The sequence below is a fragment of the Mirounga angustirostris genome, unplaced genomic scaffold (assembly GCF_029215605.1).
Source record: "Mirounga angustirostris isolate CCGP_5_RB_7025 unplaced genomic scaffold, mMirAng1.0.hap1 SCAF_15, whole genome shotgun sequence".
NCBI lineage: Eukaryota > Metazoa > Chordata > Mammalia > Carnivora > Phocidae > Mirounga > Mirounga angustirostris.
The window spans coordinates 7,853,905-7,878,363 of record NW_026991723.1 but is presented as its reverse complement, the minus strand read 5'-3'; the positions used below and the strand labels follow the sequence as shown (position 1 = coordinate 7,878,363).

The following is a 24,459-nucleotide window of genomic DNA, read 5'->3' as shown; positions in this document are numbered from 1 at the left end:
GGAGAGGATGTGATCAGGCAGGGGAATAGAAAACACCATATACTAGAGATTTAGGGTATATTTTAATCTGTTAGAAGAAACTATCTCAAAATTTTAAAGAGAGAACAACTTATATATATAAGCCAAAAATATGGGTAACTACTATGAAGGGATAGAATATGACTCTAAAAATGAAAAATAAAAATGTTTTTTTTTTAAAAAAAGGGATTGATAAGATGTTGTTTGAAAAAGGGAAAAAGAAAAATTCAAAAAGAAATAAAAAGACAAAAAGACAGTCAAAAAAAAAATTAACTTTAAAAGACTAAGGAATCATGGTAAAAAAGCCGTGAATTCTATGTGCAGTAGTCCCCTAGCGCTGGAGTTCTGCCGTTCTCATTGATCGGTAAACTTGGTCTTGGCTGGCTGTTCTCGCTGATCTTCTGGGGAGGGGCCTGTTGCCGTGGTTTCCAAATGTCTCTGCCGGAGGCGGAATTGCCCCGCCCTTGCCCCCTCCCGGCTAAGTCATCTGCTCAGGTTTGCTCTCCGGGGCTTTTGTTCCCTGCGAGCTTTCCGTACAGCTTTGGAGGCGGAGCGTGAAAATGGCGGCCTCCCAATCTCCGCCCCAGAGGAGCCGAGAACTCGGGCCTGCTCCTCAGTGAGCCCCCAGAGAAAAGCCGTCAGTCACTCCCGTCTCCCCGGTCTCCGGCTGCACTCCATGCTCACCCGGCCTGTGACCGCGCGTTTCTCTCTCTGGCCCCCGACCCCGGGTGGAGTCTCCAAACCCAGCAGATCCCTGCGGTGCCCTCCCGCGCGGCTCCTCCCGGGGGAGGAAGGTGAGTCTCCCCGGATCTGCCGCTTGTGGGGTCCCTGCTGGAGGAGCAGGGGCCCGGCTGTGCCGCAGATCACGGTTTATGGCCACCCCAAGCTGAGAGCCCGCGCCTGGGCTCCGCCTCTGCAGCCGGCTTCCCTGCTCCGATACCTGGGAGCTCTGCCGCCCTCAGGCACCCCCGGTCTTTCTGTGACCCCGAGGGTCCTGAGACCACGGTGTCCCGGTGGGTTCCACCCCCCGCTTAGCCACCAGAGTGACGTCCCTCGGCGGAGCAGACTTTTAAAAGTTCCGATTCTGTGCCCCGCGGCTCTATCACTTGCCAGAAGCGGCCGACGGAGGCCCCTCCCCCGCCGTCTATCCTCCCGAATATCGCCTCGGATTCACTTCTCCGCACGTCCTACCTTCCAGAAAGTGGTCGCTTTTCTGTTCAGAAAGTTGTTGCTCTTCTTTTCTTTGATCTCCTGTTGGGTTTGTAGGTGTTCAGAATGGTTTGATCCCTATCCAGCTGAATTCCTGAGAGGAGACGAAATCCAGGTCTCCTACTCCTCCGCCATCTTGCTCCGCCCCCCCTTGAAATGAATTTTTAATCACGTAAAAAGAGGTTTCAATGTCCCAGTTACATACTAAAGACCCACTAGAAAGAAAGTGAGTCCCTGCACAGGGAAAGGTAAAGACCACAGTCTCAGATAATAAAAGAACTCAAACAAAGTTGACAGCTAACTTGACAAAAGATTTTTTTTCTTGAATTCAAATAGAAGCCCCTCAACCCCTGGGCTCCACTGTACCTGGAATGTTATGTTTACAAGAAGTGGTACAGGGATAACACAGTTGCCCACTTTGACAGAAAAGATGTGTTCCTTTTTCTAAGGAAGGGGGAAGACAGGCAGGGACTGTAGAGAAAATATGAACTGTACTCGGAGGGGCAGTTAAAACTGGGAAACATGAAAGGGAGAAAAAAAGTCTTAGAGCCTTGGTTTAAAGTGGTTAAGGAATTATCTTCAATGTCAGCAGAACCTGAAGCCCAAGATTACAACAAGGAGTAAAAGTTCTGACTTCAGTCTAGGTTCTGCTCTGAAAAGAATCTAAATTTGCTGGCTATGGGAGAGAAGAGAACAGTGGAAGACATTTTCCTCCTTCCCTCTCCTGGCTTTTTAAGTCTGTTTTAGGGCAAGTAGGGTCAAAGACCTCTCAGATTTAGGCATAAAATGACCAACTTGAAGAATAATCTACAAAAAACTCTTAACAAATCACTCAAGGCAGGGGGAAGGCAGGGGATGGAGGGGAGCAGCTCATTTCTAGCCATTGTCTATGGAGACCATCAGTCCAAAAAGTCTTTTTATAAAGATGATAATGAGTAATATAAAAATTTTAATATCTAATCAACATACTGAATTTGAATATTCTTATAGATTTTTACTGAATTGGGCAACCATATCTATATTTGGAAAGCTGAGACTCTACAGTGTTTTGTGAAATGGTGAAAAATTATAAAAGACAGGAAATTTGATGAAGTATTATATAACAAGACCTTATAATCATTGCTCAGAATTCTCTATTCCTGAACCAGATCGTCTAAGGAAAGGTAGAAAGTTGAGCTCATACAGAATAAATGAAAAAGCATAGAAATAATTTTAGTATCAACATTTTACTGGGTACTTATTAGTCAGTGAGATCAGAACCTTCATGCTTTGAAGAAACAGAACTATATATTAGATCTTAAAATTTTCTGGTTTTTTTTTTCAACTTTCTAATCAATAAAATATTACATGCCTCAACATTCAAACATTTTAGCTATAGACCTTCTCTTCACATCAGAGTGGCCAAAGCAAGGACACAAATAAAAGTTGAATCAACAGAAGTAATTACCTTTGACATCAATGCCATGATTTCAATATCCATCATGGGTCAGTGACAAAGGCTAGAAGATTGCAAAGGTATCCCACTACAGTTTGAAAACTCAAGAGGACATCAGCACATTAACGATACAAAGATTATAGAGAAGTGAAGAGCAACAAGAAATTACTTCAGCAATAATCTGATCGGTTGTAGAAAATTTATCTACAGGGACACTGTGAGAATGCACTAGGGAGGGGAGCCTGGGTGGTTCAGTCAGTTAAGTGTTTGACTCTTGGTTTCGGCTCAGGTCATGATCTCAGGGTCATGAGATTGAGCCCCGAGTCGACAGGCTCCACGCTGGGCATCGAGCCTGCTTAAGATTCTCTCTCTTTCTCTCTCGCCCTCTTCCCCTCCCCTGCGCTCTCGCACACGCTCTCACACATGTGCACACATGCTCTCTCTCTCTCAGAAAAAAAAAAAAGAATGCACTAGGAAGCATCAAATGTTGACACTTTTCTAGTTTAAAAAAAAAGGGAAAAAAAGGAAAAGAAGAAAGAAAAGAAAAAAAAGACAGAGGAGCAAAACTCCTTCCAAATAAGCCTGGAAGGACTACAGGCAACTCCAGGCAAATACCACACTAACCCACGATGTGAAATAAAACACTTTGTTGACAAAAAGCAAACGGGAGTTCTCACCTTCTTTGCTTGGTGTAAGGGGATGTAAAGTATCACCTGCCGTGAATGTCCTAGAGGAAAGAGCTAACTCGAGGAGCTGAAAAATATGTCTGCTGGGAATGAGCCATATGGCACAGCACAGTGTTTTCCAACGTGGGGTCCACATGTACATGAGATTACTTTTTATGAGGACAAAGAACAAGGTGAGTGTGCATATGTATGATTTTCTATTTATGCTGGTGATACTGATTTTCCACTTCTGGTAGCAATTTTTGTTTTTTATAAAAGGTTATGTATTTAATACAAAAAGTGATTTTATTCAAGCAGGAATCAGAGTCTCTCCTCCACCCACTTCTTGTAGTGAGATGGGTAACTGCCTTCTGGAACTTCGGTGAAAGTTTGGGGATTTATTCTTTGGTTTAATCTCTGCACGGAAGAAGACCAACCATGGGTGATACCATAGGAAGAAAAGGATTAAGTGAATTAGGACAAGAAATACCCAATCTTTTTCCCCTACTCAGCTCCCAGGCAGTCAAATATTCTCCCTCTAAACAGGAAGCTGCAGAAGTCTTCTTTAAAATTATGACAGCCCAAGAGAAAAAACAATGATCCTGAACACCCGAGGGAACCCAGTTAAAAAGCCCAGTCAGATGACCCTACATTGAAGTCAATGACCCACCCATGCATTCACATGGTGTTTATCCTCATGCTTTTAAATATGGATAAACACCCCAGATTATGACATATCAAAGAAACACTTCAAAAATAAAAGGAGACAAAAAACAAAAAACAAACCAAACCCCAAAACCAAGAACAAAGTAGCTTGAAGGAAACAGACTATATACAGTAAAGAAAAAAATTTCAACAATTTAAAAAAAATTAAAGCTTCGAGGAGAAATAAAAAGATAAACAGGAAATAAAACATGATGTTACGAAAAGGAACATACAGGAAAAATTTTAAAAAGCTTCTTGATCCCAGCACTCTCCCTGCCCATCCCCCTCCTCTCTCCTGAAAAGAAATTAACCTTAAGTGCCTCTGTCTACCATTTCGGAAAAGCTATCCCTTTCCCTAGCTACTTTCCTGTAATTGTTAAGAGCGATGTTTGCTAAAGATTCTCCTTGATACTAAGAAATTACAGGCAAATTGCCAAGTTTCAAGATAATGCTCTATATGATCTTTCTCATTTATTTTCTCACCACTCTTTGGAAGAAATGATAGACCAAGGTGTTCCCAATCCACACTGTAGAACTATTAACTGGCACAAAGAGCATTATTTTGTCAGTATCTTTCCAAAACAAGCCTAGTGTCCTGAGTATGAATAAGCTCTGTAGTAAACATGTGACGATGAATTCATTCCTAAATGGGATGAGTCAGATCTCCAGACTTTTAAGATAATTTAATTTTCATTCAACAGTATTTTTCTAGTCACCAAAATACTCAGGCATTTTCTAAATCATCACAAAGGCAAAATCCTTGCCTGGAGGGTATATGCAACCTCTCCTTTATTATGTACTACTTCTTGTGAAACAATTTATGAAACTCTGATTGCTGATATTTCAATATGAAAGAAAGGGGAAGTTGTGATAAAGAATAACAGAGGGGAGAGGAGAAGGGACAGAACCTATGGAGGAGGATGGTCAAGGCAGAAACAAACGTTATCTTCGGGAGTCAAGAGGCTCTTCCAGAACAGGGATTACGGTTTAGATACTTTTCTTTGCATCCCTACGGCCCAGCCGGGACAGCATCTGCCACATCCAGGAAGGGCTCGAGAAACATTGGCTGAGCTAACCTCAGGGCTGAACTCCATCCATGTCAGTGCCCACCGGGCCAGAGCGCATCTGAGGGTCGACAGCAGCTCCTTACCTGTTGTTGCACGGGTACTTGCTGCACCACCTGGGTAGGCACTGCTGCTTGACTGGCCACAGATGTCTGTAAAGTCACTGTCGAACCTGTGTCCGACCCGGTCTCTGATGTCTGCATGATGGTCTCTGAAACGCAGCACAACAGAGATAGAGTTGTAAACGCGCGCCTCATGCGACCAGCTGCGTGACATTTGTTCTTCAAGTCCTATACAGAGAGTAACTTTCAACTCTCATGCGTACTTCTTACGCCAACACCCCGCCATGATCTTCCATGCATGGTTAGAGTCACTCCGACCACTTTTTAAATAAATACAGAAAATGACCAAGTCGCATTAAAAAAAAAAAAATCCCCATTTAGCACCTCTCGTTTTGAGGCTATAAAAGCCGAACTTCATTGAAATCTACCTTCCTTAGGTCTCATCCATTATAAATTGGTTCAATTGTATTCAAAACTACAGTCCAAAATTATTTCCAGATGCTCAATTTTCAGTCCACAAACCCTAACTGGATGTAAATATGTCATAAAATGTTATTTTCTAAACACTTTTTTGGCCATTAAGATGTCACCAAAGGCGTACAATTTAGAATAAATTATTTCTAACATCCTTTCCAACTTTCAAACTTACTATGCTGTGATCTAAAAATAAAAAGCAATGTATATCCAAAAATTTAACCAAAGGATCAGGCTTACTAATTTTCTCTGCCTTTGGTATGATTCATACTAAAATCAACGTTGATTTTACACAGAGGTAGCCAAAGATCAACAACGTTTAGTATTTTGAAGATGGGGAGGACTACTCTTAGAGAAATGAGACTTGTAAGCAAAGCCACGAAATTTTACCTTCTCCCATTCAGAGTTCAACCTGGCACATTTTTTAGTTCGTATGTGCGTGACCTGCTAACACGGGGTAAATTCTACATGCTATAGCATGTGCTCTAACAGGTCTGGTTTCTCAGACCTCCTGGTCTCAACATTCCCTTCTGCTACTTACATGGTCAATAGAATAAGTATTAATTTCTTTGTTATTGAACAGGGCCCAGAATTCTAATTTTCTTTCCTGGGGCGTTGGGGGCACAATATTTAATTGGTAGCTTAAGAAAAATACTGCATTATGGTTTAAATCTGTGAACAGTAATGGTGAATATTAATTTTCCCTAAGAAAATTCTGGAAGAGTATCCAGTTCTTTCAAGTAGAAAATTAAGCCCCTCATCATCTTTGTCACAGTGTGCCCTCTTCCAATTTTCCCCCCAAACCTTTTCTGTCATCTCATTCGATTTTAGAAATGGACCTCTGAAGACATCTCATCCACTTTTCTTATTTTATAAACGAGAAAATTAAAACCCAGAGAGGTGGAGACTCACTCAAAGTGACAGGAACAGTCATGGGACTAGGCCTGGTCCTAAGAGCTAAGGACTCTTCCAAATGCTCTACGTGTTAACGTATGAGTAAATTAATCCATGTAACAACCCGGTGTGATTGGTAGGGTTATAATCCTCCACTTACAGATGAGGGACCCCGGGCACACAGACTGAAGGTGGTTAGAAGCTTATAAAATAAAGGGGGAAGTGACAGAGACTGTAGCTACCATCCCATTTATTTGGGTCAGCTACTAACGTTCAGCTCCAAGAAGTTGAGAATTTGTGGGAAGGCTAAGCTGTAGGTGCCAGGTCTCCCAATTTTCCAAACGAAGCTGAAAGTTCAGATTTTTATGTGAAATGATGGTTCCTTTTTTAAACTGTAGTATTAATCTCCAAGCGAACACACACACACACACACACGCATACACACACACCCACACGCATGCACACACACCCCTTTGGGCTAACATTAAGACCATGGACATGCTTGAAAATGTCTGAGAATGACAGGATTCTTGCCTAGTTAAGATTAAGTGGAAGACCCCTGGTTCTCAAACTTTGGGGAAGGGATATACACATTAGGAACCCTATCTGTGCCTCTTCCTTTATTCCATCCCAGAGGGAAAAATATACCCTCCCAAAAATGAAAGCAAAACCAATGCCCTTTGATTCATTACATGCTTGCAGACCATCAATACCTACTGTGCTACGCAGAGGATCTATTAGTGAAAGTGAGGGGATTAGTGAGCTCTCTTTCTGCAGAGAATGAAGAATGAACCAGATGTTGGATGCCATCTTCTGGGAGGTTTTCTTAGCCTCTCTTCCCAACTCCAAGAGAGGTGGAGGCCTTGAAATCTGCTTAGTATATAAACGAAGAAAGGGTTGCCAATTATGGCCATTTGAGGGTGGGTGTTTCTTAGAGTGAAGTCACTCACCTAAACTCCCTCCTATTTCTCCCAACACTGGCTGGGAATTTTATCGAGGCTTTGTCATGTGTCCATACATTGTTCTGCAGACCAGTCTACACACCCCTTTTGGTATATGACCCATGCCTTGACATCTACTATTTTAGACCTAACATATTCAAGAATATAAAGATATCTTTAAAAATTAAATATACTTGGAGGGCCTAGGTGACATAGTCGGTTAAGTGTCAGACCCTTGGTTTCAGCTCAGGTCGTGATCTCAGGGTCGTGAGATCGAGCTCCACATCGTGCTCAGCGCAGAGTCTGCTTAAGACTCTCTCTCTGCCCCTCCCCCCTAAAATAAATAAATAAATCTCTTAAGAAAAATTAAACCTACTTTCAAAGCAATACCTAAGAATTCTCAATAGGCTACCTGAGAGAGCTTATCAGAAGATAAAAGGCACAGATTTGAAAACCGGCCTCTCATGGGCTATATTAGACTCCACAGACAGGTTTTGGCTCAGAGTTACTACAAATTAAAATTCTTAATTACCAATATTTAAAAATTGGAAATCTCCATGTTAAAAACCAATGTCCAGATTCTTACAAAAAATATGAAAATTAGAAAAGGTGAGCCTATATTATGTGTTTTATAGACAGATTATTTAAATGGCAATACTCCTTCACTTGCCTAGCCTCTATAGGCATGTGAGTTCATGACACTTCTTGGGGTAACCAGAAATTTAGTCTTATGCATCCAGATTTAAAATGGAAAAATTACATTTTGGGTTTAATCTTGATAATATTTATACTCACTCGCTTCTTTTATATAAAAGAGAAATACCCAAGTTTTGAATTTACTAAGAGAAATGTGTAACCAGATGATTGGAAGTATGATTTTCCTCATTTTGCAGATGAGTCAACGGACACCCAGAGATGTTAGGTCACACTTAGCCAAGGTCAAACAGCTGGAGGTTGGAAAGGAGGGTTTGGATATACCAACAAAGCTCATGCACTAAACAACTAGACCAAGTAAGTGGGGAGTCCTGAATTTCAGAATAGACATTGCATAGATAGAAGAGAGTAAAGAAAAGCAAACTGGGGACCTTTTTGGAATGAAAAGGAAGGAAAGCGGTCCCAACTATTTTAGAGGAGCAACATTTGCAGGAGAGACTGGGGAAAATGAGATGGAAGGAAAATTACGGCTTTGTAACTTCAAGTGAGAAAGTCATGGAGAGCTTTCCATCCAGCCTCTGGCTCCATGCCACCTCAAAACTGGCAGAGAAAGCCCAATCCAGAATAACCAGTAATTGCCCCAGAACATCTTGTTTCCTCCCCAGTGACTGTTCCTCCTCCCACCTCACCAGCTCCTGGATCACAGGGTCGTGCCAATGGATAAGAATTTAGTCTCTCCATCTCTCCTTGATGGACCCAACTCCATCCTCCTATGATTTCACTGTCCTTCCTCAGTTATGAGGAAGAAGCTTCCCTTGCCAAGGCCTCAGGCTTGAGAGGGTCTCAGTCCCATCCCTGGCAGAGAATGGCCCAAAAACTCACAACCATAATTAGGTCTCTCATCTGACAAGTCTTTCCCGGGTGCCATGTAATACGCTAAGCGCACAAAATACACCTCATTTAATCCTCAGAAGACTCCCATTAATGGCAGCACTCTTGTTGCCACTTAACAAACAAGGAAACTGAGGCACAAATGGATTATGTAACTTGCTGAAAGCCACACAGCAGGTAAGCGGAAGAGCCTGAGTTCAAACCCAGGTTTATCTGACTCCAAAGCCCACGATGTCACCACTACGTATGTATTACTTTGCAATATCATGATGATAGGGCTTCCAGGTGAAAACCTCAGACTGTGGGTCTGAATGGCAAAGTCTTTGGGATTCTCAATCCATTGTATTTGATCTACACCTTCCAATAACAATGGACAGGCATCACTTCTCTCTCCGACATGGAAATTAGGAAGCGTTCTCTCTCTTTCTGCTGAGGCCATAAGAGAACCTAACTCCTAAGTATTTTTCCAGAGGCATTTTAACTGATTAATTCTGAAGACCTGACTTAACAGCAGATCAATTAGAATGTTAAAGCATGTCTGAGGAGTAGAACCCTCCTGCCAAATTTTGCTAAACAGATCATTTAAACCCACTGACGCATTCAGAGTGTTCTGGTAGCTTTCCAACATTTCAGCAAAGCAAGAATCATCACTGAGGGTACTGTCTTAGCAGGCTTTACTTGTAGGTTTTGTTTTAGACCCAACATAAGGTTTGTGTGTACATCTGAGGTGTTCCCATTCAACTAGCAGTGGTTTCTGTGCTTTGTTTATGTTTGGGAGTAATTTGGTTAGTTCAGTTCCTTCACAGCCCCCTTTCAAGTGATATTTGTTTATCAGCCCAAATGCAGTCACATTAATCCATTTTGATAAGCTAAATAAACCCCTGCAGTTGGTCCATGATGCAGCCCATATGTAAATGAGTTGTATATTCTTGCAGGAGAGACATACACAATTTCAGTCTAGTCATCCTTGCCTAATGTGGCTGTCAGGTGTGTCAAGAGCAACAGATGCTTGTTTGACAAAGGACCTTTTTATTCTGGCTAATTAAGCAGTTGGACACACCCGCCTGTTAACGGTTCTGCCTTGTACAGCCAACTCTGGCTGAATCATGCGAATCTACAGCTAAATAGGCCACATTTTGAAAGAAGGCTAATTAACCCCTAGGAGAAGGAAAAGAATATTGCAAAAACCCAGCTGCTGAATGCAACAAGATTAGCATTTCTTCAACCTGATGGGCAAAACCTAGGCAAAGCAAATGTGTTTGGAACAAACATGCGTTATTGCAAGTTTCAAGGCATTCAGATGTTCTTTATGGAACTTCCTGAAGATTATTTAATACACTCAAATTCACAGTTGGATTCCTTTTATCACACACAATGTACATGCCAAATTAAATGGTTTAATAGTCTGACCTAATCAATTACTTTTTAAACAGAACTATATAACTGGGATAGCTTAAAAATAGGTAGTATCCATCTAATTTTTATTGGAGTTCTTCAACCTGAAATAATTTGCTCTCTAAAAAAGCAAAGTCCACAAAGTTTGGCTTCACTACACTGACTGTATTGTTTTTTTTTTACACTGAGGAATGTAACAGGTTCTAATTCAGTATAGAAAATAAAGCCTTGGAATTTAATTTGCAAGTGCAACAGAGAATTGCCTTCCTTCTTCCTTAGTGTAGAAAAACAAAAGATGCTACTTCCAATTCCTACTTGAACCAAATTAACCAAAGTTATTATGATGGTCACTTAATGGGTATAATAAAGATAAGTCACATCTAAAATGTGACATTCAAATATAAATTATTTACTTAGAAACCTGGTTCAACATAAGAGTATAGGAATGCTATTTACAGAAAAATAAATTGTCAGAATTTGAATTACTGCTTTTAAAATACAGAACAAGAAGTTTAACATCCGTGTGATTTTACACAGAAAAATCCCAAATCATAATTGATGTTTTGCTGCATAAAAGTTTTATTACTAATGTTCTGATTAAGCATCAGCTTCCTGAATAAATGTTAGAAAATAAACATTAGTAAATATAATGCCCAGAGCAATAAAAATCTCTATTAAAATTAGACAACTAAAATGAGCTGTGCTTTTTGGGGGTGAGGGGGATTGCCATTATTTGCTTTCCTGAACATAAAATTAGTATGAAAAATACACATTTCTGGACTATTCTGGAGTAGATGATGAAAAATATTAAGATGATCTCAATTCTTCAAAAAAAAAATCCTAAGGATATTAAGCAATTTTCAAAGAAGACAATATAACATAAAACAATGGGCCATATTAGAAAGTTTATACAAACAGGTAAATAATCATGTGATAAATGTAGTTTTGAAACTGACAAAAATATATTGAACTGATTAATTTGACTATAAACATAAAACACTATGACTTGGCTTTTTTCCCACTTCGTCTAGTACAAACGAAAGAAACCGGTTAAGCTACGGACTGTAGTCAAGCTTTTTTATTTAAAATACACCTCTGTGAAAGTTTATTCATTGTACAACACAGGGCTTTATCAAATTAATAAATCAAGTAACTGAAGGGATGTAAAAGGAAAATTCATGATTTTCTGTATTATAAAAGCTCTGCCTGTTTATTTAGGTTTAATATTGTAATCCTCATGACTATGTCCAATTAATCTTTTGTACTAAATTGATCTGTAGACAATGATGGAATGATAATAGTGTAGACTGTTAGGCAGTCATCTTCCCGTGATAACTGATGACAGTGATTAATGTTGGTGATGATTAATCAGCACACTGGTAACATATACAGGTTGCCTGGGTAACTTTTTTCACTTTTCAAACCAAGGTTTTCACTTAACTAATTCTTCCCTTGACTCAGAGTATGAAAAACTGTTTCTTTGGAGAAGAATAAAATCAAATTAAATTACTTTAACAGCTTTTATCTTGAAGGACCAATTACTTAAAAAATAAAATCATCTACTAACATATTAGTAAAGCCAAACTACTGAAATAATATAAAAACTATTTTATTATTTGTTATTTGCTTCTAGTTATCAAAAGAAGCTGTCATCAAGCCCAGAGGTCATTTTGGGGAAAAGAGACCCAACGGCTTGTGCAGTCCATTGCTGGTGCCATCCCATCATTTTCTCCTACTCATGTTCATGAGTAGGCAAATCGGGTCTTACCTGCATGACATATGCTAAAAATGGTGGTGCACAGACACCAGCTGAAAGAAAAGGAAAAGAAAACCAAAGAAACAAGAACATCTATAGTATCCTACACTCTTTCCTACTGGAAGGAGAGTCTGAGAACACAGTGATGTAATATACAGAAAGATTCTTACCAAAATGTACCAGACAAAGCCATAAATGTTTCTCCCTATTGGTCCATCCAATCCTGAGAGTGACCAGAACCTACTGGATGGAGCATTTAATGGTATTAATGCTCAGCATTGAAAGATGACGAGCAACAAGCCCTTTATTATAAATCTATAAGTCTTCATTATTAGTGATATTAATAAGAATAGCTACCTCTGCCGAGCACTTACCATGTGATAGATACTCTGCACACATTTAACCTTAATTTCACCCATCAAGTAGACATTCCCATTTTATAGCAGAGGAAAGTAATGTTTAGAAATTAACTTGCCCAGGGTCACAGAGCTATTAAGGGATGAAGTCAGGATTCAAGTCCAGGTCTGTCTTACTCCAATAATGGCAAGCTGTCATTGGACCCTAGGTGGCCACACAGACAGCAGCAGCACTGAGGCTATTTTAGCAAAATCAACTCTAAAGGAGATAAAGTAGTCTATGAAGACTTTGGGCACTGAGAAAGATTTCTAAATTTGAAGAGACACTAATATGCACAAATTGCACAATTTCACATAAATTGCAAATATGTACTATACCTAATATATAATCAATATACTTTTATGAAGTTATCAAACCTATAATTTTTATGATCTGGAAAAGCATACCATGGATTAAGAGATCCACCCTAACCTTGTATTCACAAAATATTTTATAGATGAAAGAGGTTATAATGTAGACTCATTTGCATTTAAGAACATGTCCTAAAAAACAGCCAAACAAGGGCCCAATTAAATGAATGTGTATGTATATACAGTATCATATATAAACACAAGGATACTCATTCAAGTATTGTAAATGATAGGGTAGTGAATAATAAGCAACCAAAATATCCACAATTGGGGAACTTATAAATTGTTCTATTCTGTATCCCTTTAGTGGAATACCATTCAGATCTATAAAAGCCAACATGGAAAGATATTCATAATAATGTAAGTAGAAAAGGCAGGTTGCCAAATAATATGCCGCCCACAATGCAATCTTCTTCACAGATACATAAATGCATGCTTTGGAAAAATGCTTGAGGAGACAGAATAACATCAATGGAACTTCCAACTCTTGAAATATGGGCTTTCCCAAACCAATGACTGTAAACTCTGAGTGGTCTCAAGCTAACCTTGGACTTGCTGGTCAAAAGCAACACAGGCTCCAGAGACCCATTTAGCCTGAAGCCACCCCCAAAAAGTCAGTCTTAGATTCTATAACCTAAAACAGACCTTATAAGCTCAAAGACAGCTGCAAAGGTAGATTCTGATCTGTTTGGTAGCAGGGCAGGAGCTCTGTCTCCCTTCCTACTCAAGTGGCTCAAAAAAAAAAAAACCAACTTCTACAGTGTTTCTGTTGGAATTAGCCTATTTAAAAAATATATCTGGAGATTATATCTACAGACCCATTCGTTGCTAATTCCAAGACACTGGTCATTCTCTCCTGAAAGAAGGAAATCTAGTAACACACACTCTTGCATGTTAATATCCAATAGGATCCCTTCCTTATGACACTACCCAGTGCCTATTGTCCAATCCAGAATCGAGACATGACTTTTAATTATGCTCCCTTCCATACAAACTGAGAAGAGCTACAGTGCTTCTTCCAAAGACCTCAAACTGAAAAGAGGATATAAGTGGGGAACCTAGATGTTTAATCCCACCACACAAACTTAAGTATTCCCTTTTGGAACTAGCCTCAATGGCATCTGGTCCTTCTTCCTACAAACCCTGAACTTCACACACAGAACTTTTGTCTTTCTTTCCCTATACTCACTAGTGTGGCTTCATCCACATGCATGAAAGTAACCATCCTACCTTATGTTATGGGACTGATAAACAAGAAGAGGCTTGCCAACGAGGGCTTCCCAGTGATCTTACATTAGAGGGGGTGAGACAGAGAAGGATTATATAAAAAGCCTACAAGGCAGGATTACATAAAAAGCCACAAAAGAAAACAAGCAGGTAGTGTCACCCCAGAACAGGATTTTACAGGGAATGAAGGTAAGAACAGGAATACTTAATTTTCTTCACAACAGAGAGGGATCCAATAACAACTTTCTTCTTGGATTCTCTTGCCTACACAAGACACTTTTCTATTTTTTTTTTCCCTCTCATTTTCTTTTTATAAAAGTGGAGAATAGAGCCGTTTGCAGTTCCCAACTCTCCTAATGACAGGCTCACAGAGATCAACACATCGAAAAGGGGAAAATAATACTGTGTAATAACACTGCTAATAATGGAAATAATATACCCCACTTTAAATGTACAGTATCTTAAAGAACTGAATTCTCATTACTGCCATTTTTTTTTTTGGCAAATGTGAACAGGGGTGTGAGTGGACTTGGAAAAAAATCTATATATTCACACACACATAAATTCTGGAAACACTTAAAAACATGCTATTAAATCAAATGAAATTTTTACATTGATTTTCATTATAAAATGCATGTGTATACACTTGGAATAAAGGCTCAGACGAAGGATGAAAAGTAAAACACATTGAGGATCCCAGCCAACTCTGTACACTCAGAAACTTAACAGAAAAATTATTTCTCTCTAAAAATCAGTATTACTTGAAATAAGTCAATTACACTGACTTAAAGACAATGTTCCTTTGGATTTATTTTATGGGAATTGGTGATGCACCCTGTGTATGGCTGTCCTTCCAACTCAGTCCAAAGCATTTTCTTGCTCCAAAAACAAGTTTCTTCAATGGTGGGCTACTATCTTAGGCTACCTCATAAATCTACGGTTAATACCCCTAACTGGAGTTATTAATATGCTTAAAATCAACTATAAGCTCTATATGTTTAAGAGCAATTGTCATTTTGTAATGTTTTATCTAAGTTGTGAAATTTCACCTAATGAGTTCTTTTCCATCCTCCCTCCTCCTCTTACACTTGGACCATCTTCCCAGGGGGCTAAAAAAAAGGTAAGGGAACTCGTTTTTGTCCCTGAAAATACACTAATACTAACTGTCCTATCCCAATCATTTTCTTGATCACCGTATGTTTCCCTTCACCTCCCAAACCTAACTAGCCCAATGATGCTGCTTCCTCATTTGTCTCTCTCAAAAATCTCCTCACATATCTTCATCTCTCCAGAGTTCAGGCCACTCCTGGCAATAGGTCCCCAGGGCCCTCGGGATAAACTGCAAACCCCCAACAGGGCTTCTAAGGCTCGTTAGCACAGAGCTCTTGCCTACCATCTTCCTAAGACCACATACGATCCAAGCATGTGGAACCACTCTCAGTTCCCCAAACCCAGGGTCTGTGAACAAGGAGTTCCCTCTGACCAAAGCAATGCTTCCTGACCACCTTCTCTCATCTTCACTTCATCTTTTGCATCTCAGGATTCCACTGCCCCCAGATAGCTTTCCAAAACACCACTACTCTGCTCCCTTCTTCTTAACAAGTGTGGGACTGGTGTCCTCCTAGGCGCTCCCAGAGCACCTTATTTTTACTCAGTGCATTGCAGGTATCATATTGCAGGGTAACTGTCTCTCCAACCAGATGATAAATGCCACGAGCACATGCCTCTTTTCCACCTACAAATATACACACAGATCTTCAATTTGTTGAATGAACAGATGAAAAAGGGAATGAGATGACACTTGCATGGACAGTAGTCTTCATAAATTAATTCCACAGTGCCACACAATAGATGCAGATTGTATTTCTCTTTAGCACCTTTCAGCTCTCAGACAGAATGGTTATTGCATATTTGAGTTTAAAAATCTTATTTATCAATCAGCAGCTATTTGTGTCCCTAGCACTCTGGTAGGCTGACAGGAAGATAGTGATTCAGGGTCACAGTTTGGCTGATTATTGGTCTTTAAATAAGAGTGAAATAATATTATGTTTGCATGTGTACCTATTTGGTAGTTGCATGTGCAACTTTTTCCACTTTGCTTGTTCAGTGAAGAATGGAAACATACATGAGTTTTAATCAGGGTCCTGACAGTGTTCACCCAAGTGATGGGAGATAATGGGAATCCAAGAATTTTAGAACTTGGAAGTATCTAAGATATAGGTTTAAATCTGTTATTTATTAGGGAAGCGAGACCCTGAAAAAAAAAAAGGGAATGAGTTTGGGGAGCCTGGATGGCTCAGTCGGTTAAATGTCCGACTCTTGATTTCAGCTCAGGTCATGATCTCAGGGTCGTGGGTCTGGCCCTGCGTCAGGATCCCTCTCCCTCTGTCCCTCCTCCCCTGCTCTCTCTCAAAAATGAATAAATAGATAGATGATAGATAGATAGATAGATAGATAGATAGATAGATAGATAGATAGATAGATAATTTTTAAAAGAGGGGGGACAGGAATGAGTTTAAGACCTTGCTGACACATTACTATTAAGAGTTATTAGTATCAGAGGCATTTCATACTTCAAATTCTGTATAATTTTCTATTAGAACCATTTCCAATCAAGTTATTCATTAAGAATGTTTTCTCTTAATGTTCCAATGTGACTTTGCTTTCAATTCTCATTAAGGCAGAATCTTGTAACAACTCCCCTCTTCTGAGATTTGTAAGCCTCAACAGATTTTGTGTGTAATTTCTTAAAAAATGAACAAGATAAGGATTAAATAAACTCAAATGAGCAAATTAAGTCTTCAGCTATTGCTCTGAACCTCCTGACACATCATTTACTTTGTTTTAATAAGTACACCTGATTTGCTGAATTGAGGATTCAGATCCAATGCTCTAATCATGTCATTTTAAAAAGGTGGCCTGGTATGCTTCCTTTGTTTTTATGAGACAGAAGCACTCAGAGATCTTTAATTTTCATAGCTGAAATGCTAAGAATAAGTAATTAGCCTAATAGTAATTGTTCTAACTTCATCATTAATTAACCACTTGAAATTTATTTGAGATTGGCAACATTCAACTGACATTCTTCTATGGTCTCTTAACAACCCTTGAAACTTTTCACAGAAAAAGGTGTTCCAAGAAGCCTCTAGTTACAAATCAGTTAACACATTTATGTAAGGATTCTACATGCATTACTTCATCTGTCCAGAAATCCTACGAGGTAGGTGCTATTATTATCTCATTTTTATTGATGAGAAAACCTAGGCTCAAAGCTTAAATAACTCTGTGAGCCCCAAGGTCACACAGCTATGAATGGGCAGAGTGAGGGCTTGAATGTATTATACCATCTATTAGGTTCCAGGAGCAAAAATTTGGATTTTTTTTTTTTTACCCAGCCATAGGCTTATAATGTGACAACTTAAAGGTTTTACAGACCAGCGATTAGGTCATCCTGTGGAAAGTAGCAGTCTTGTCTACCTTTTAATACTTCTACATTACAGGAACTGGACATGCTGCAATTTTCAACCCAGTTACTAGTTTTCCATGATTTCTAAAATCATCTTAATTTCATTTCCAGCAACACGGAGTACCTGACAAGATGGCTGTCTATTCTATTCTGTACATCACAGCGATGCTGGATCATGTAGGTTCTATACCACCTCTGCCGAGGTATCGATACATGTAGGCTTTTTAGAGTTTGAATCACAGGTTAGAAAGCGTTTAGAAAAAAAAAAAAAAGTATAATATCTTCTCTTTCTAAAGTCTTGGAGTTGAGTTGTCTGATGCCCACCATCAATCCCACTTCTAAAGGAATAGGAATGACTGGATGCAGCTTCTCAGGTGCCAAACGAAAGGATAGTCTCAACTAGTTAATTCAACAAAAAATTGATTTGGGGGGAAACCAAGGGTCTTTGGTGCAGGTGCCAGGAACTGTTGCTCCCTGACCTGTACATACAGTTACAAACTGCCTTCAGTAACTCCAAGAAAATATATTTAACTCTCCTACCTCACGGCCTTGCACTGCAATCAGAGGCAGTAACTGGGAAGCAGACAGAACTTTAAGGAAGGTTGCTGGCCAAAGGCAGGGCTCAGGGAAACCAAGCACCAAAGCAATGCCCTACAACAGACCTGGAGGAGAACGATCATCTCTATTCCTGCTCGAGCACAGGACCACCTTTCCTTGACACACGCCGAATGATCTGACCTGTTTCATTGCTTCAGTCAAACGCTCACACGGGACATATGTTGCTACAGTGATCAGAAGAGCAGAGCAAAGTAAAAATTCCTCAGTTCTCACACAGATCTTTAATTCTACATCTTCAATATCTTGGAAGTCTATGTTGTGCAGCCACGTCTCACACACTCACACACACACGCACACAGAGGCACACGGGTGATTAGAATCAAAAGCTAGTCTGGATACATAGTAACACACATGCAGATACAGGCAGAGGCAGAAGACCTTGCAAATGGCTCCAACTCTGGCTAGAGGGTGTGGCTGAGGGAAAACACCTCCAATTCTAAAGACAATTCCATAGCTTCAGTGTCCCCTAGACAGTGGTAGCAATATGCTAACGCTGGGTCTATTTTGCCAAAAATCAGCTTGCTAGGAATCATTTTGCCAAATGGTCAATTTGGGAAATTGACGAGTTCACTCAAAACTTGTGTCTTTTAACTATGTATACTGTTGACATAATTTGTACAGTTTTAAAGGGTCTTTTGGAGATTTCTTTGATGCTCACACTGATGAAGTCAAGGTTTCAATTTGTCTGAAAGTCTGCTCCAAGCTAGCTCAACGGCCTACAAGAACTATATTCTGGAATTTTGCCATTTTCTGGGCCAGTAACTTTTGAGAATAAGCATTCGTTTAATTTAAATCAAAGGGTTGTGCATGTCTTGAATGCCATGGAGTTTACAAATGATAATAGGGAAGGTTTATTTTTTGCAACATGTTTTTCATCCATTAAATGCATTCTGCACTTCTCTTAATTCACAAATTTGCTAAGCAGTTTAACTAAATATGTTGCTTCTGTTTTAAGCAACTGAAAGGCCTTCGGTATATGAAATATCAATGATAAATTTGGCATTCAGCTGAATTGGACTGATAAATATTTCTGTTGCCAAGAGTCTGCAGTGAAATTGCTATAGAAAAATTAAAACCAAATTAAAACTAATTAATGCTTCCCACCAAAAATTTCAAAAGCTTTTGCAACTATTCTATGCAGTGTGATTTGTGATAAACTTTACATGTAGTTAACACAAACCTATTTCAGGCAGTTGATAATTTGGAAAATTGGTTCCTAGGCAAATTGATAAATTAGAGTACTTGGTAAATATAACAAAACTGCCATTCAGTTTATATTTTAGCAAACCACCTGTAGGAGAATTATTCATTCAGTACATTGATCACTCGGTACATTTTGGGGGGAAGGTAAGGTGTGATAGGTTTTCAGATAACTGGCCTATCTCCCAGTATCAAAGATTTTAAACTGAAAGAATATCCAGAGATCATCAAGTTCAGGCCCTGTTTCACAGGAAACCTGAGACTAATAAACCAAATGGATTTGTTAGTATCAGAGCTGGCATTAGAACTCAGAACTCCCAATGCCCAGTCAATAGCTCTAACAGACTATGGTTTATAAGAGAAGAAGAAGAAGAAAAAAAATAGCAGCAAGGCCTGCCAGAATCTCAAAGTGCTTATTATACAATGAGAGAAATGCTCATAACATGGAGAATGAAATCCTGGAATAAGAGGGTCTCTTAGACGTTTCCAAGTTTCTTTCTCACATAAATGAATAAGGCACTGTTTTTGGGTGCTGAACAAGATTTCAAGTAAGTCAAACTTTGTGTGTGTGTGTGTGTGTGTGTAGATATCAACTAAAATGGTTTTAGTTGGATTTTCTATTCTGTAGAAATTCTGGATCATCTCGAAAAACTGTTTTGTTTTGTTTTGTTTTTTCTCAGCTACATGGAGCATCTTGGTGATAGAGGTTCAGTATTTTATTATTATATGGAGTGTCTTGAGTGTTTCAGGCTCACAGTTTTATTATTACATCATCTCTGTATATAACGTACAATACACAAACCCACTGTGTTTATGCTGAAATGAACCAAAAAGACTAATTTCTAGTTTGCCAGGAAGAAGGGGTAAAAGCAAAATTCAACACCACAGTAATTGCCACTAAAATAAACAGGGAACAAATCCTGAATTTTCACTTGCAGCAAATACGTGTAATTTTGGGGTGTGAGACAGAAACCTTTTAAATGTAATGGTTTGGGTAACAGCTTTTATAAGGTGCACTTTTCACTGTCAAACAGCATAAAATACTCATAAGGGTAATCAGTTTTAGGTGGCGGTTTTACCAGCTTTCCACAACTTGTGCTATTTATCCATGTTAAAATGTTTTGCAATTACCTCTTTCCGTATTATGTTCACGCTTTCTTTTAAAAAGATTCTGAAATTGTTTTGTACGACTGTAACTCCGAAAACAACCATATTGCTTGACTTTTTTACTCATCTGATGCACACTGTTGATTTTTATTAACTCACAAATTGTCCACAGCTAATTTACAGAGAAGTAGTACTTCTGCAATATTGAAGGATATTAAAGCAAGGTAGTAGCAAACAACCTCCCAATATAATCTAGTCAAAAATTGTATCTTCTCTGTAATCTCTCCTATGAAGGTAACAGAAATGATTTTCTTGTTGTACCAAAATAGTAAGCTAACATTTACATATTATATTCAAAACCATATACAAATATGAGATGATTACTACTCATGGTTCCATGGCATCATTTTTCACACAAACCAGATTTACAAGGAGGGTGTTTTCTGAATGCAACTAGAAGGTTATTTACATATGAAAACTCTGTTCCTTTTCCTTCTGAGATTTCCTTAGGGGATTCCTTACTCAATACTGAATTATATATTATTTTCAATTAAGATAACAGGAGCATTTTAATAAATCGTTCTTCCTCGCCCTCTCTTTTCCCTGGCCCTCTGTCCCTTTCTGCCTTCTCTCCTTGGCCTCCTGCCCTTTTCCCCACTCTGCTCCACCTTCCTGAGAGTAAGAACCTAGTGAGGCCCAGTTAAATTATAGCCACACGACAGCCCCTCCAAACTGCTGAGTATATAAGCTGAGTTAGAAATGTAGCTTAATTACGCCATTTTTTTCCTTGAGATGACTTTTGTGCTTTTTTTTTTTTTTAAAGATTTTATTTATTTATTTGAGACAGAGAGAATGAGAGAGACAGAGAGCACGAGAGGGAAGAAGGCAGAGGGAGAAGCAGACCCCCTGCTGAGCAGGGAGCCCGATGTGGGACTCGATCCCGGGACTCCAGGATCATGACCTGAGCCGAAGGCAGTCGCTTAACCAACTGAGCCACCCAGGCGCCCGACTTTTGTGCATCTTAACAACTAATTTTGACATGAACCACAGGCTTGACCTTAGCTACAGCATTTCATTACAGACATCAAAAATGGACAAGCATACTACTCTTCAATACTTACAGATAAGCTATATGGCCAAAGTATTTGGTGTATCAAAACAAAGTGTATTGTGAAATCAGATCACCAGTGCTGAATATTCCTGGCTTGTCCTTTCCTGACTATAGTAGAACCACGCTATCTAAGACCACTAAAGGTAAACACTAGTCATGTTGTATTACTTTATTTTATGTGGCTATGTTTGGAGCAATTTAGGCTCAGGGATTCTAAGGTTGGACATGCCCTTCAAGGTAATGACCTTGAGTCTCTGATCGGGTCATGACCTATCTGTTTGAATCTCCATCATGAAGCACTTACCATACCATTGCACCCAGGATATTATGAATTACAGAATCTTGCTTTTAATGTGACTCCAAGGTAACTCTATTTTTAAGTACATAAGTAGCAATTAGCAGTAGAAACGCAAAAGAAGCAAACAACTTAATAAGGACAGATTTATTAATGCATTTTGCTGTCTTTTCCTTGAGAGGGCTCTTCACAAAAATATCATTTCCCTAAAGTAAATATATTGAGTAAAAAGCCATAAAAGAAAGGTGCAAAGGGTGACGCTGGCTTTTCTGAAGGTCAACAGCTCTTGCTCCAAACCCATGTACGTCAGTGAAATCAGTGAGTCCCTGAGGTTGCTTCTGGAGATGCAGTGCAGTTGCAACAGAAGCTTTCGCCTGGTTCCAAAACACAGGAGGCCATCCGTTTTTTAGGCACACCAACCCCATTACAAAGTTATTTTTAGAAACAGAGGGAAATTGATGACTATCTTTGAACTTCTAGGAAAAAAAACCTACAAATTTCTCACTTATTAAATTATTGTTGCTGGCAATTCTACTATAAAATTCCTTTTTCTTTCAAATCGAATATTAATAAGGCTACCACCACTGCTGAAAATCCATGTTTATTATGTAATGTGAGTTGAATAAAAATCAATACAGAGAGAGAATAGGGCAATTTTTAAGAAATAAAATTCTAATCGGTTTTATATTGATGAATCTAAAAATGGCACTTCTTAAGGTTGGCTCTTAAAACACAGGCTTATGTGAAAATTTATCTCAGTTTAACAGGAAAACCCCAAAATCCAAAACACCCTTTCCTTGGAAAATACATAAAATGCACAAATTTCTATAAAATCTGTCACTTTATAGCAACATCTAAACTTTTTTTTCAGTCACAACCTTTTCTCCTAAAAAGAACTTGCCCCAAACGAAACATCTCTATCTTCTTAGAATGTTATTAAAATCTTTATTAAAGTATAACATAATACACACCAAGCAGAACTTTTTAAGTGCACTCAATTTATCCAATAAATTATTCTGCTGAAAATTATGAAGACTCAACAATAATCAACAATTCATAATTTAAGTGATAATGTTCCTTCCCAAGAATAGATAATCAAATTATCTTTTACATGGGAGTTAAATTTATATTTCAGGGTTAACCTATTATAGTTGATGATTTGAGTTGCTCAGGAGTGAACTCTTTTGATTTTTTTTTAAATGGCTCCTCTTCTGTACATATTTAGATTATACTCTTTTTCATGTATAGATTTAACTCGAGAGGAAAAAAAAAAAACCTCAATAGAGAAAATTACCTAAAAGTACTGTAGATTCTGGACACAATTTCTTTGAAGGACTCATCCCTGCTTCCCTTTCTTCTTGCTTTGAAGACAAGGAACAAATGCTTCCTGAATATGGATTTAACCTAACGGTTCACTACTTTAACACCTTCAGAGTCAAGATAGTTGGAACAAATATAAGCTAAGCTCTGCGGTACTGTATAGCAGTTCTCTTGGCAACTGTGAGTAAGGCTGCAAGTGAAAAACCTTTTATGCTTTTTTGCATGTATCTCAGTGTGGGAGGATGAATACTAAGTAATAAATTAGGAAACGGAAAAAAATTACATCCTCTACCTAGAGAAAATGAAGAAAGGTAAGGCTGGTGTTTGGTACCCAAAAGATTCTCCCAATAAATCAGGATTGTTTTGTTCCATCTTCAGCTACTTTAGATACATCCCATTTTTTTAAAGATTTTATTTATTTATTTGAGGAAGAGAGAGATCATGAGAGGGGGGTGGGTCAGAGGGAGAAGCAGACTCAGGAGTCTGATGTGGGACTCCATCCTGGGACTCCAGGATCATGACCTGAGCTGAAGGCAGTCACTTAACCAACTGAGCCACCCAGGCACCCAATACATTCCATTTTTTAAGTGACCATTTATTGAATGCCTACAACTAAATTTAATACTTCAATTCTCAACAACCTTGTAAAATGTGTGTTGTTCTCTATTCCATAAAAATGGGACACTGAGAGCCACAGAGACGCAACTATTTTCCAAAGGTTCCACCACTCACAAAAGACAACACCAGGATCCACATGGAATTTCATTTGACTGTAAAGTCTATGTTCTTGCCATAGCTCCTCTGCTTACAAGTTTTTGTTTGTTTTCCATATTTCCAAGTGGATGGAAACAAATTTGGGTTTCAAATTTGAAATCTGCAACTGTTATAAAATGACACTCTAAAGAGTAAAATCATGGTCCTGCAATATCAGTGAGAAATTTACAAACACCAGGGACTTCTTCAGTGTTCATACACACGCCAGTTTGGAAGACTCAAGGATATATGTCATCTTCCCAAAAGAGCACATTACATTAGATAGGATTTTAATGGGTTCAGTAACTGTTCCCAATCTATTTAAGAATAAAACTCATAAATTATGCTCACAACCTATGTCCAACCCAAATTCAATAAATATTCACTTGCTAAATGCCAGTAACATTAGATGCTAGAAAAGATGGCAAGATG

General features: G+C 38.8%; 1 protein-coding gene across 4 annotated transcripts in view; it reads right to left on the bottom strand.

Moving 5' to 3' along the window:
* The window catches only part of RFX3 (regulatory factor X3), a 302,075-nt gene that overhangs the window by 167,452 nt on the left and 110,164 nt on the right, over positions 1-24,459 (bottom strand). For all 4 annotated transcript variants that reach the window (XM_064579886.1, XM_064579885.1, XM_054509150.2 and 1 more), the window contains one exon: positions 5,183-5,307. In XM_064579886.1, coding sequence (XP_064435956.1) covers positions 5,183-5,299 — 117 coding nt within the window. In that variant the 5' untranslated portion in view covers positions 5,300-5,307. The remainder of the gene's footprint in view (positions 1-5,182; positions 5,308-24,459) is intronic.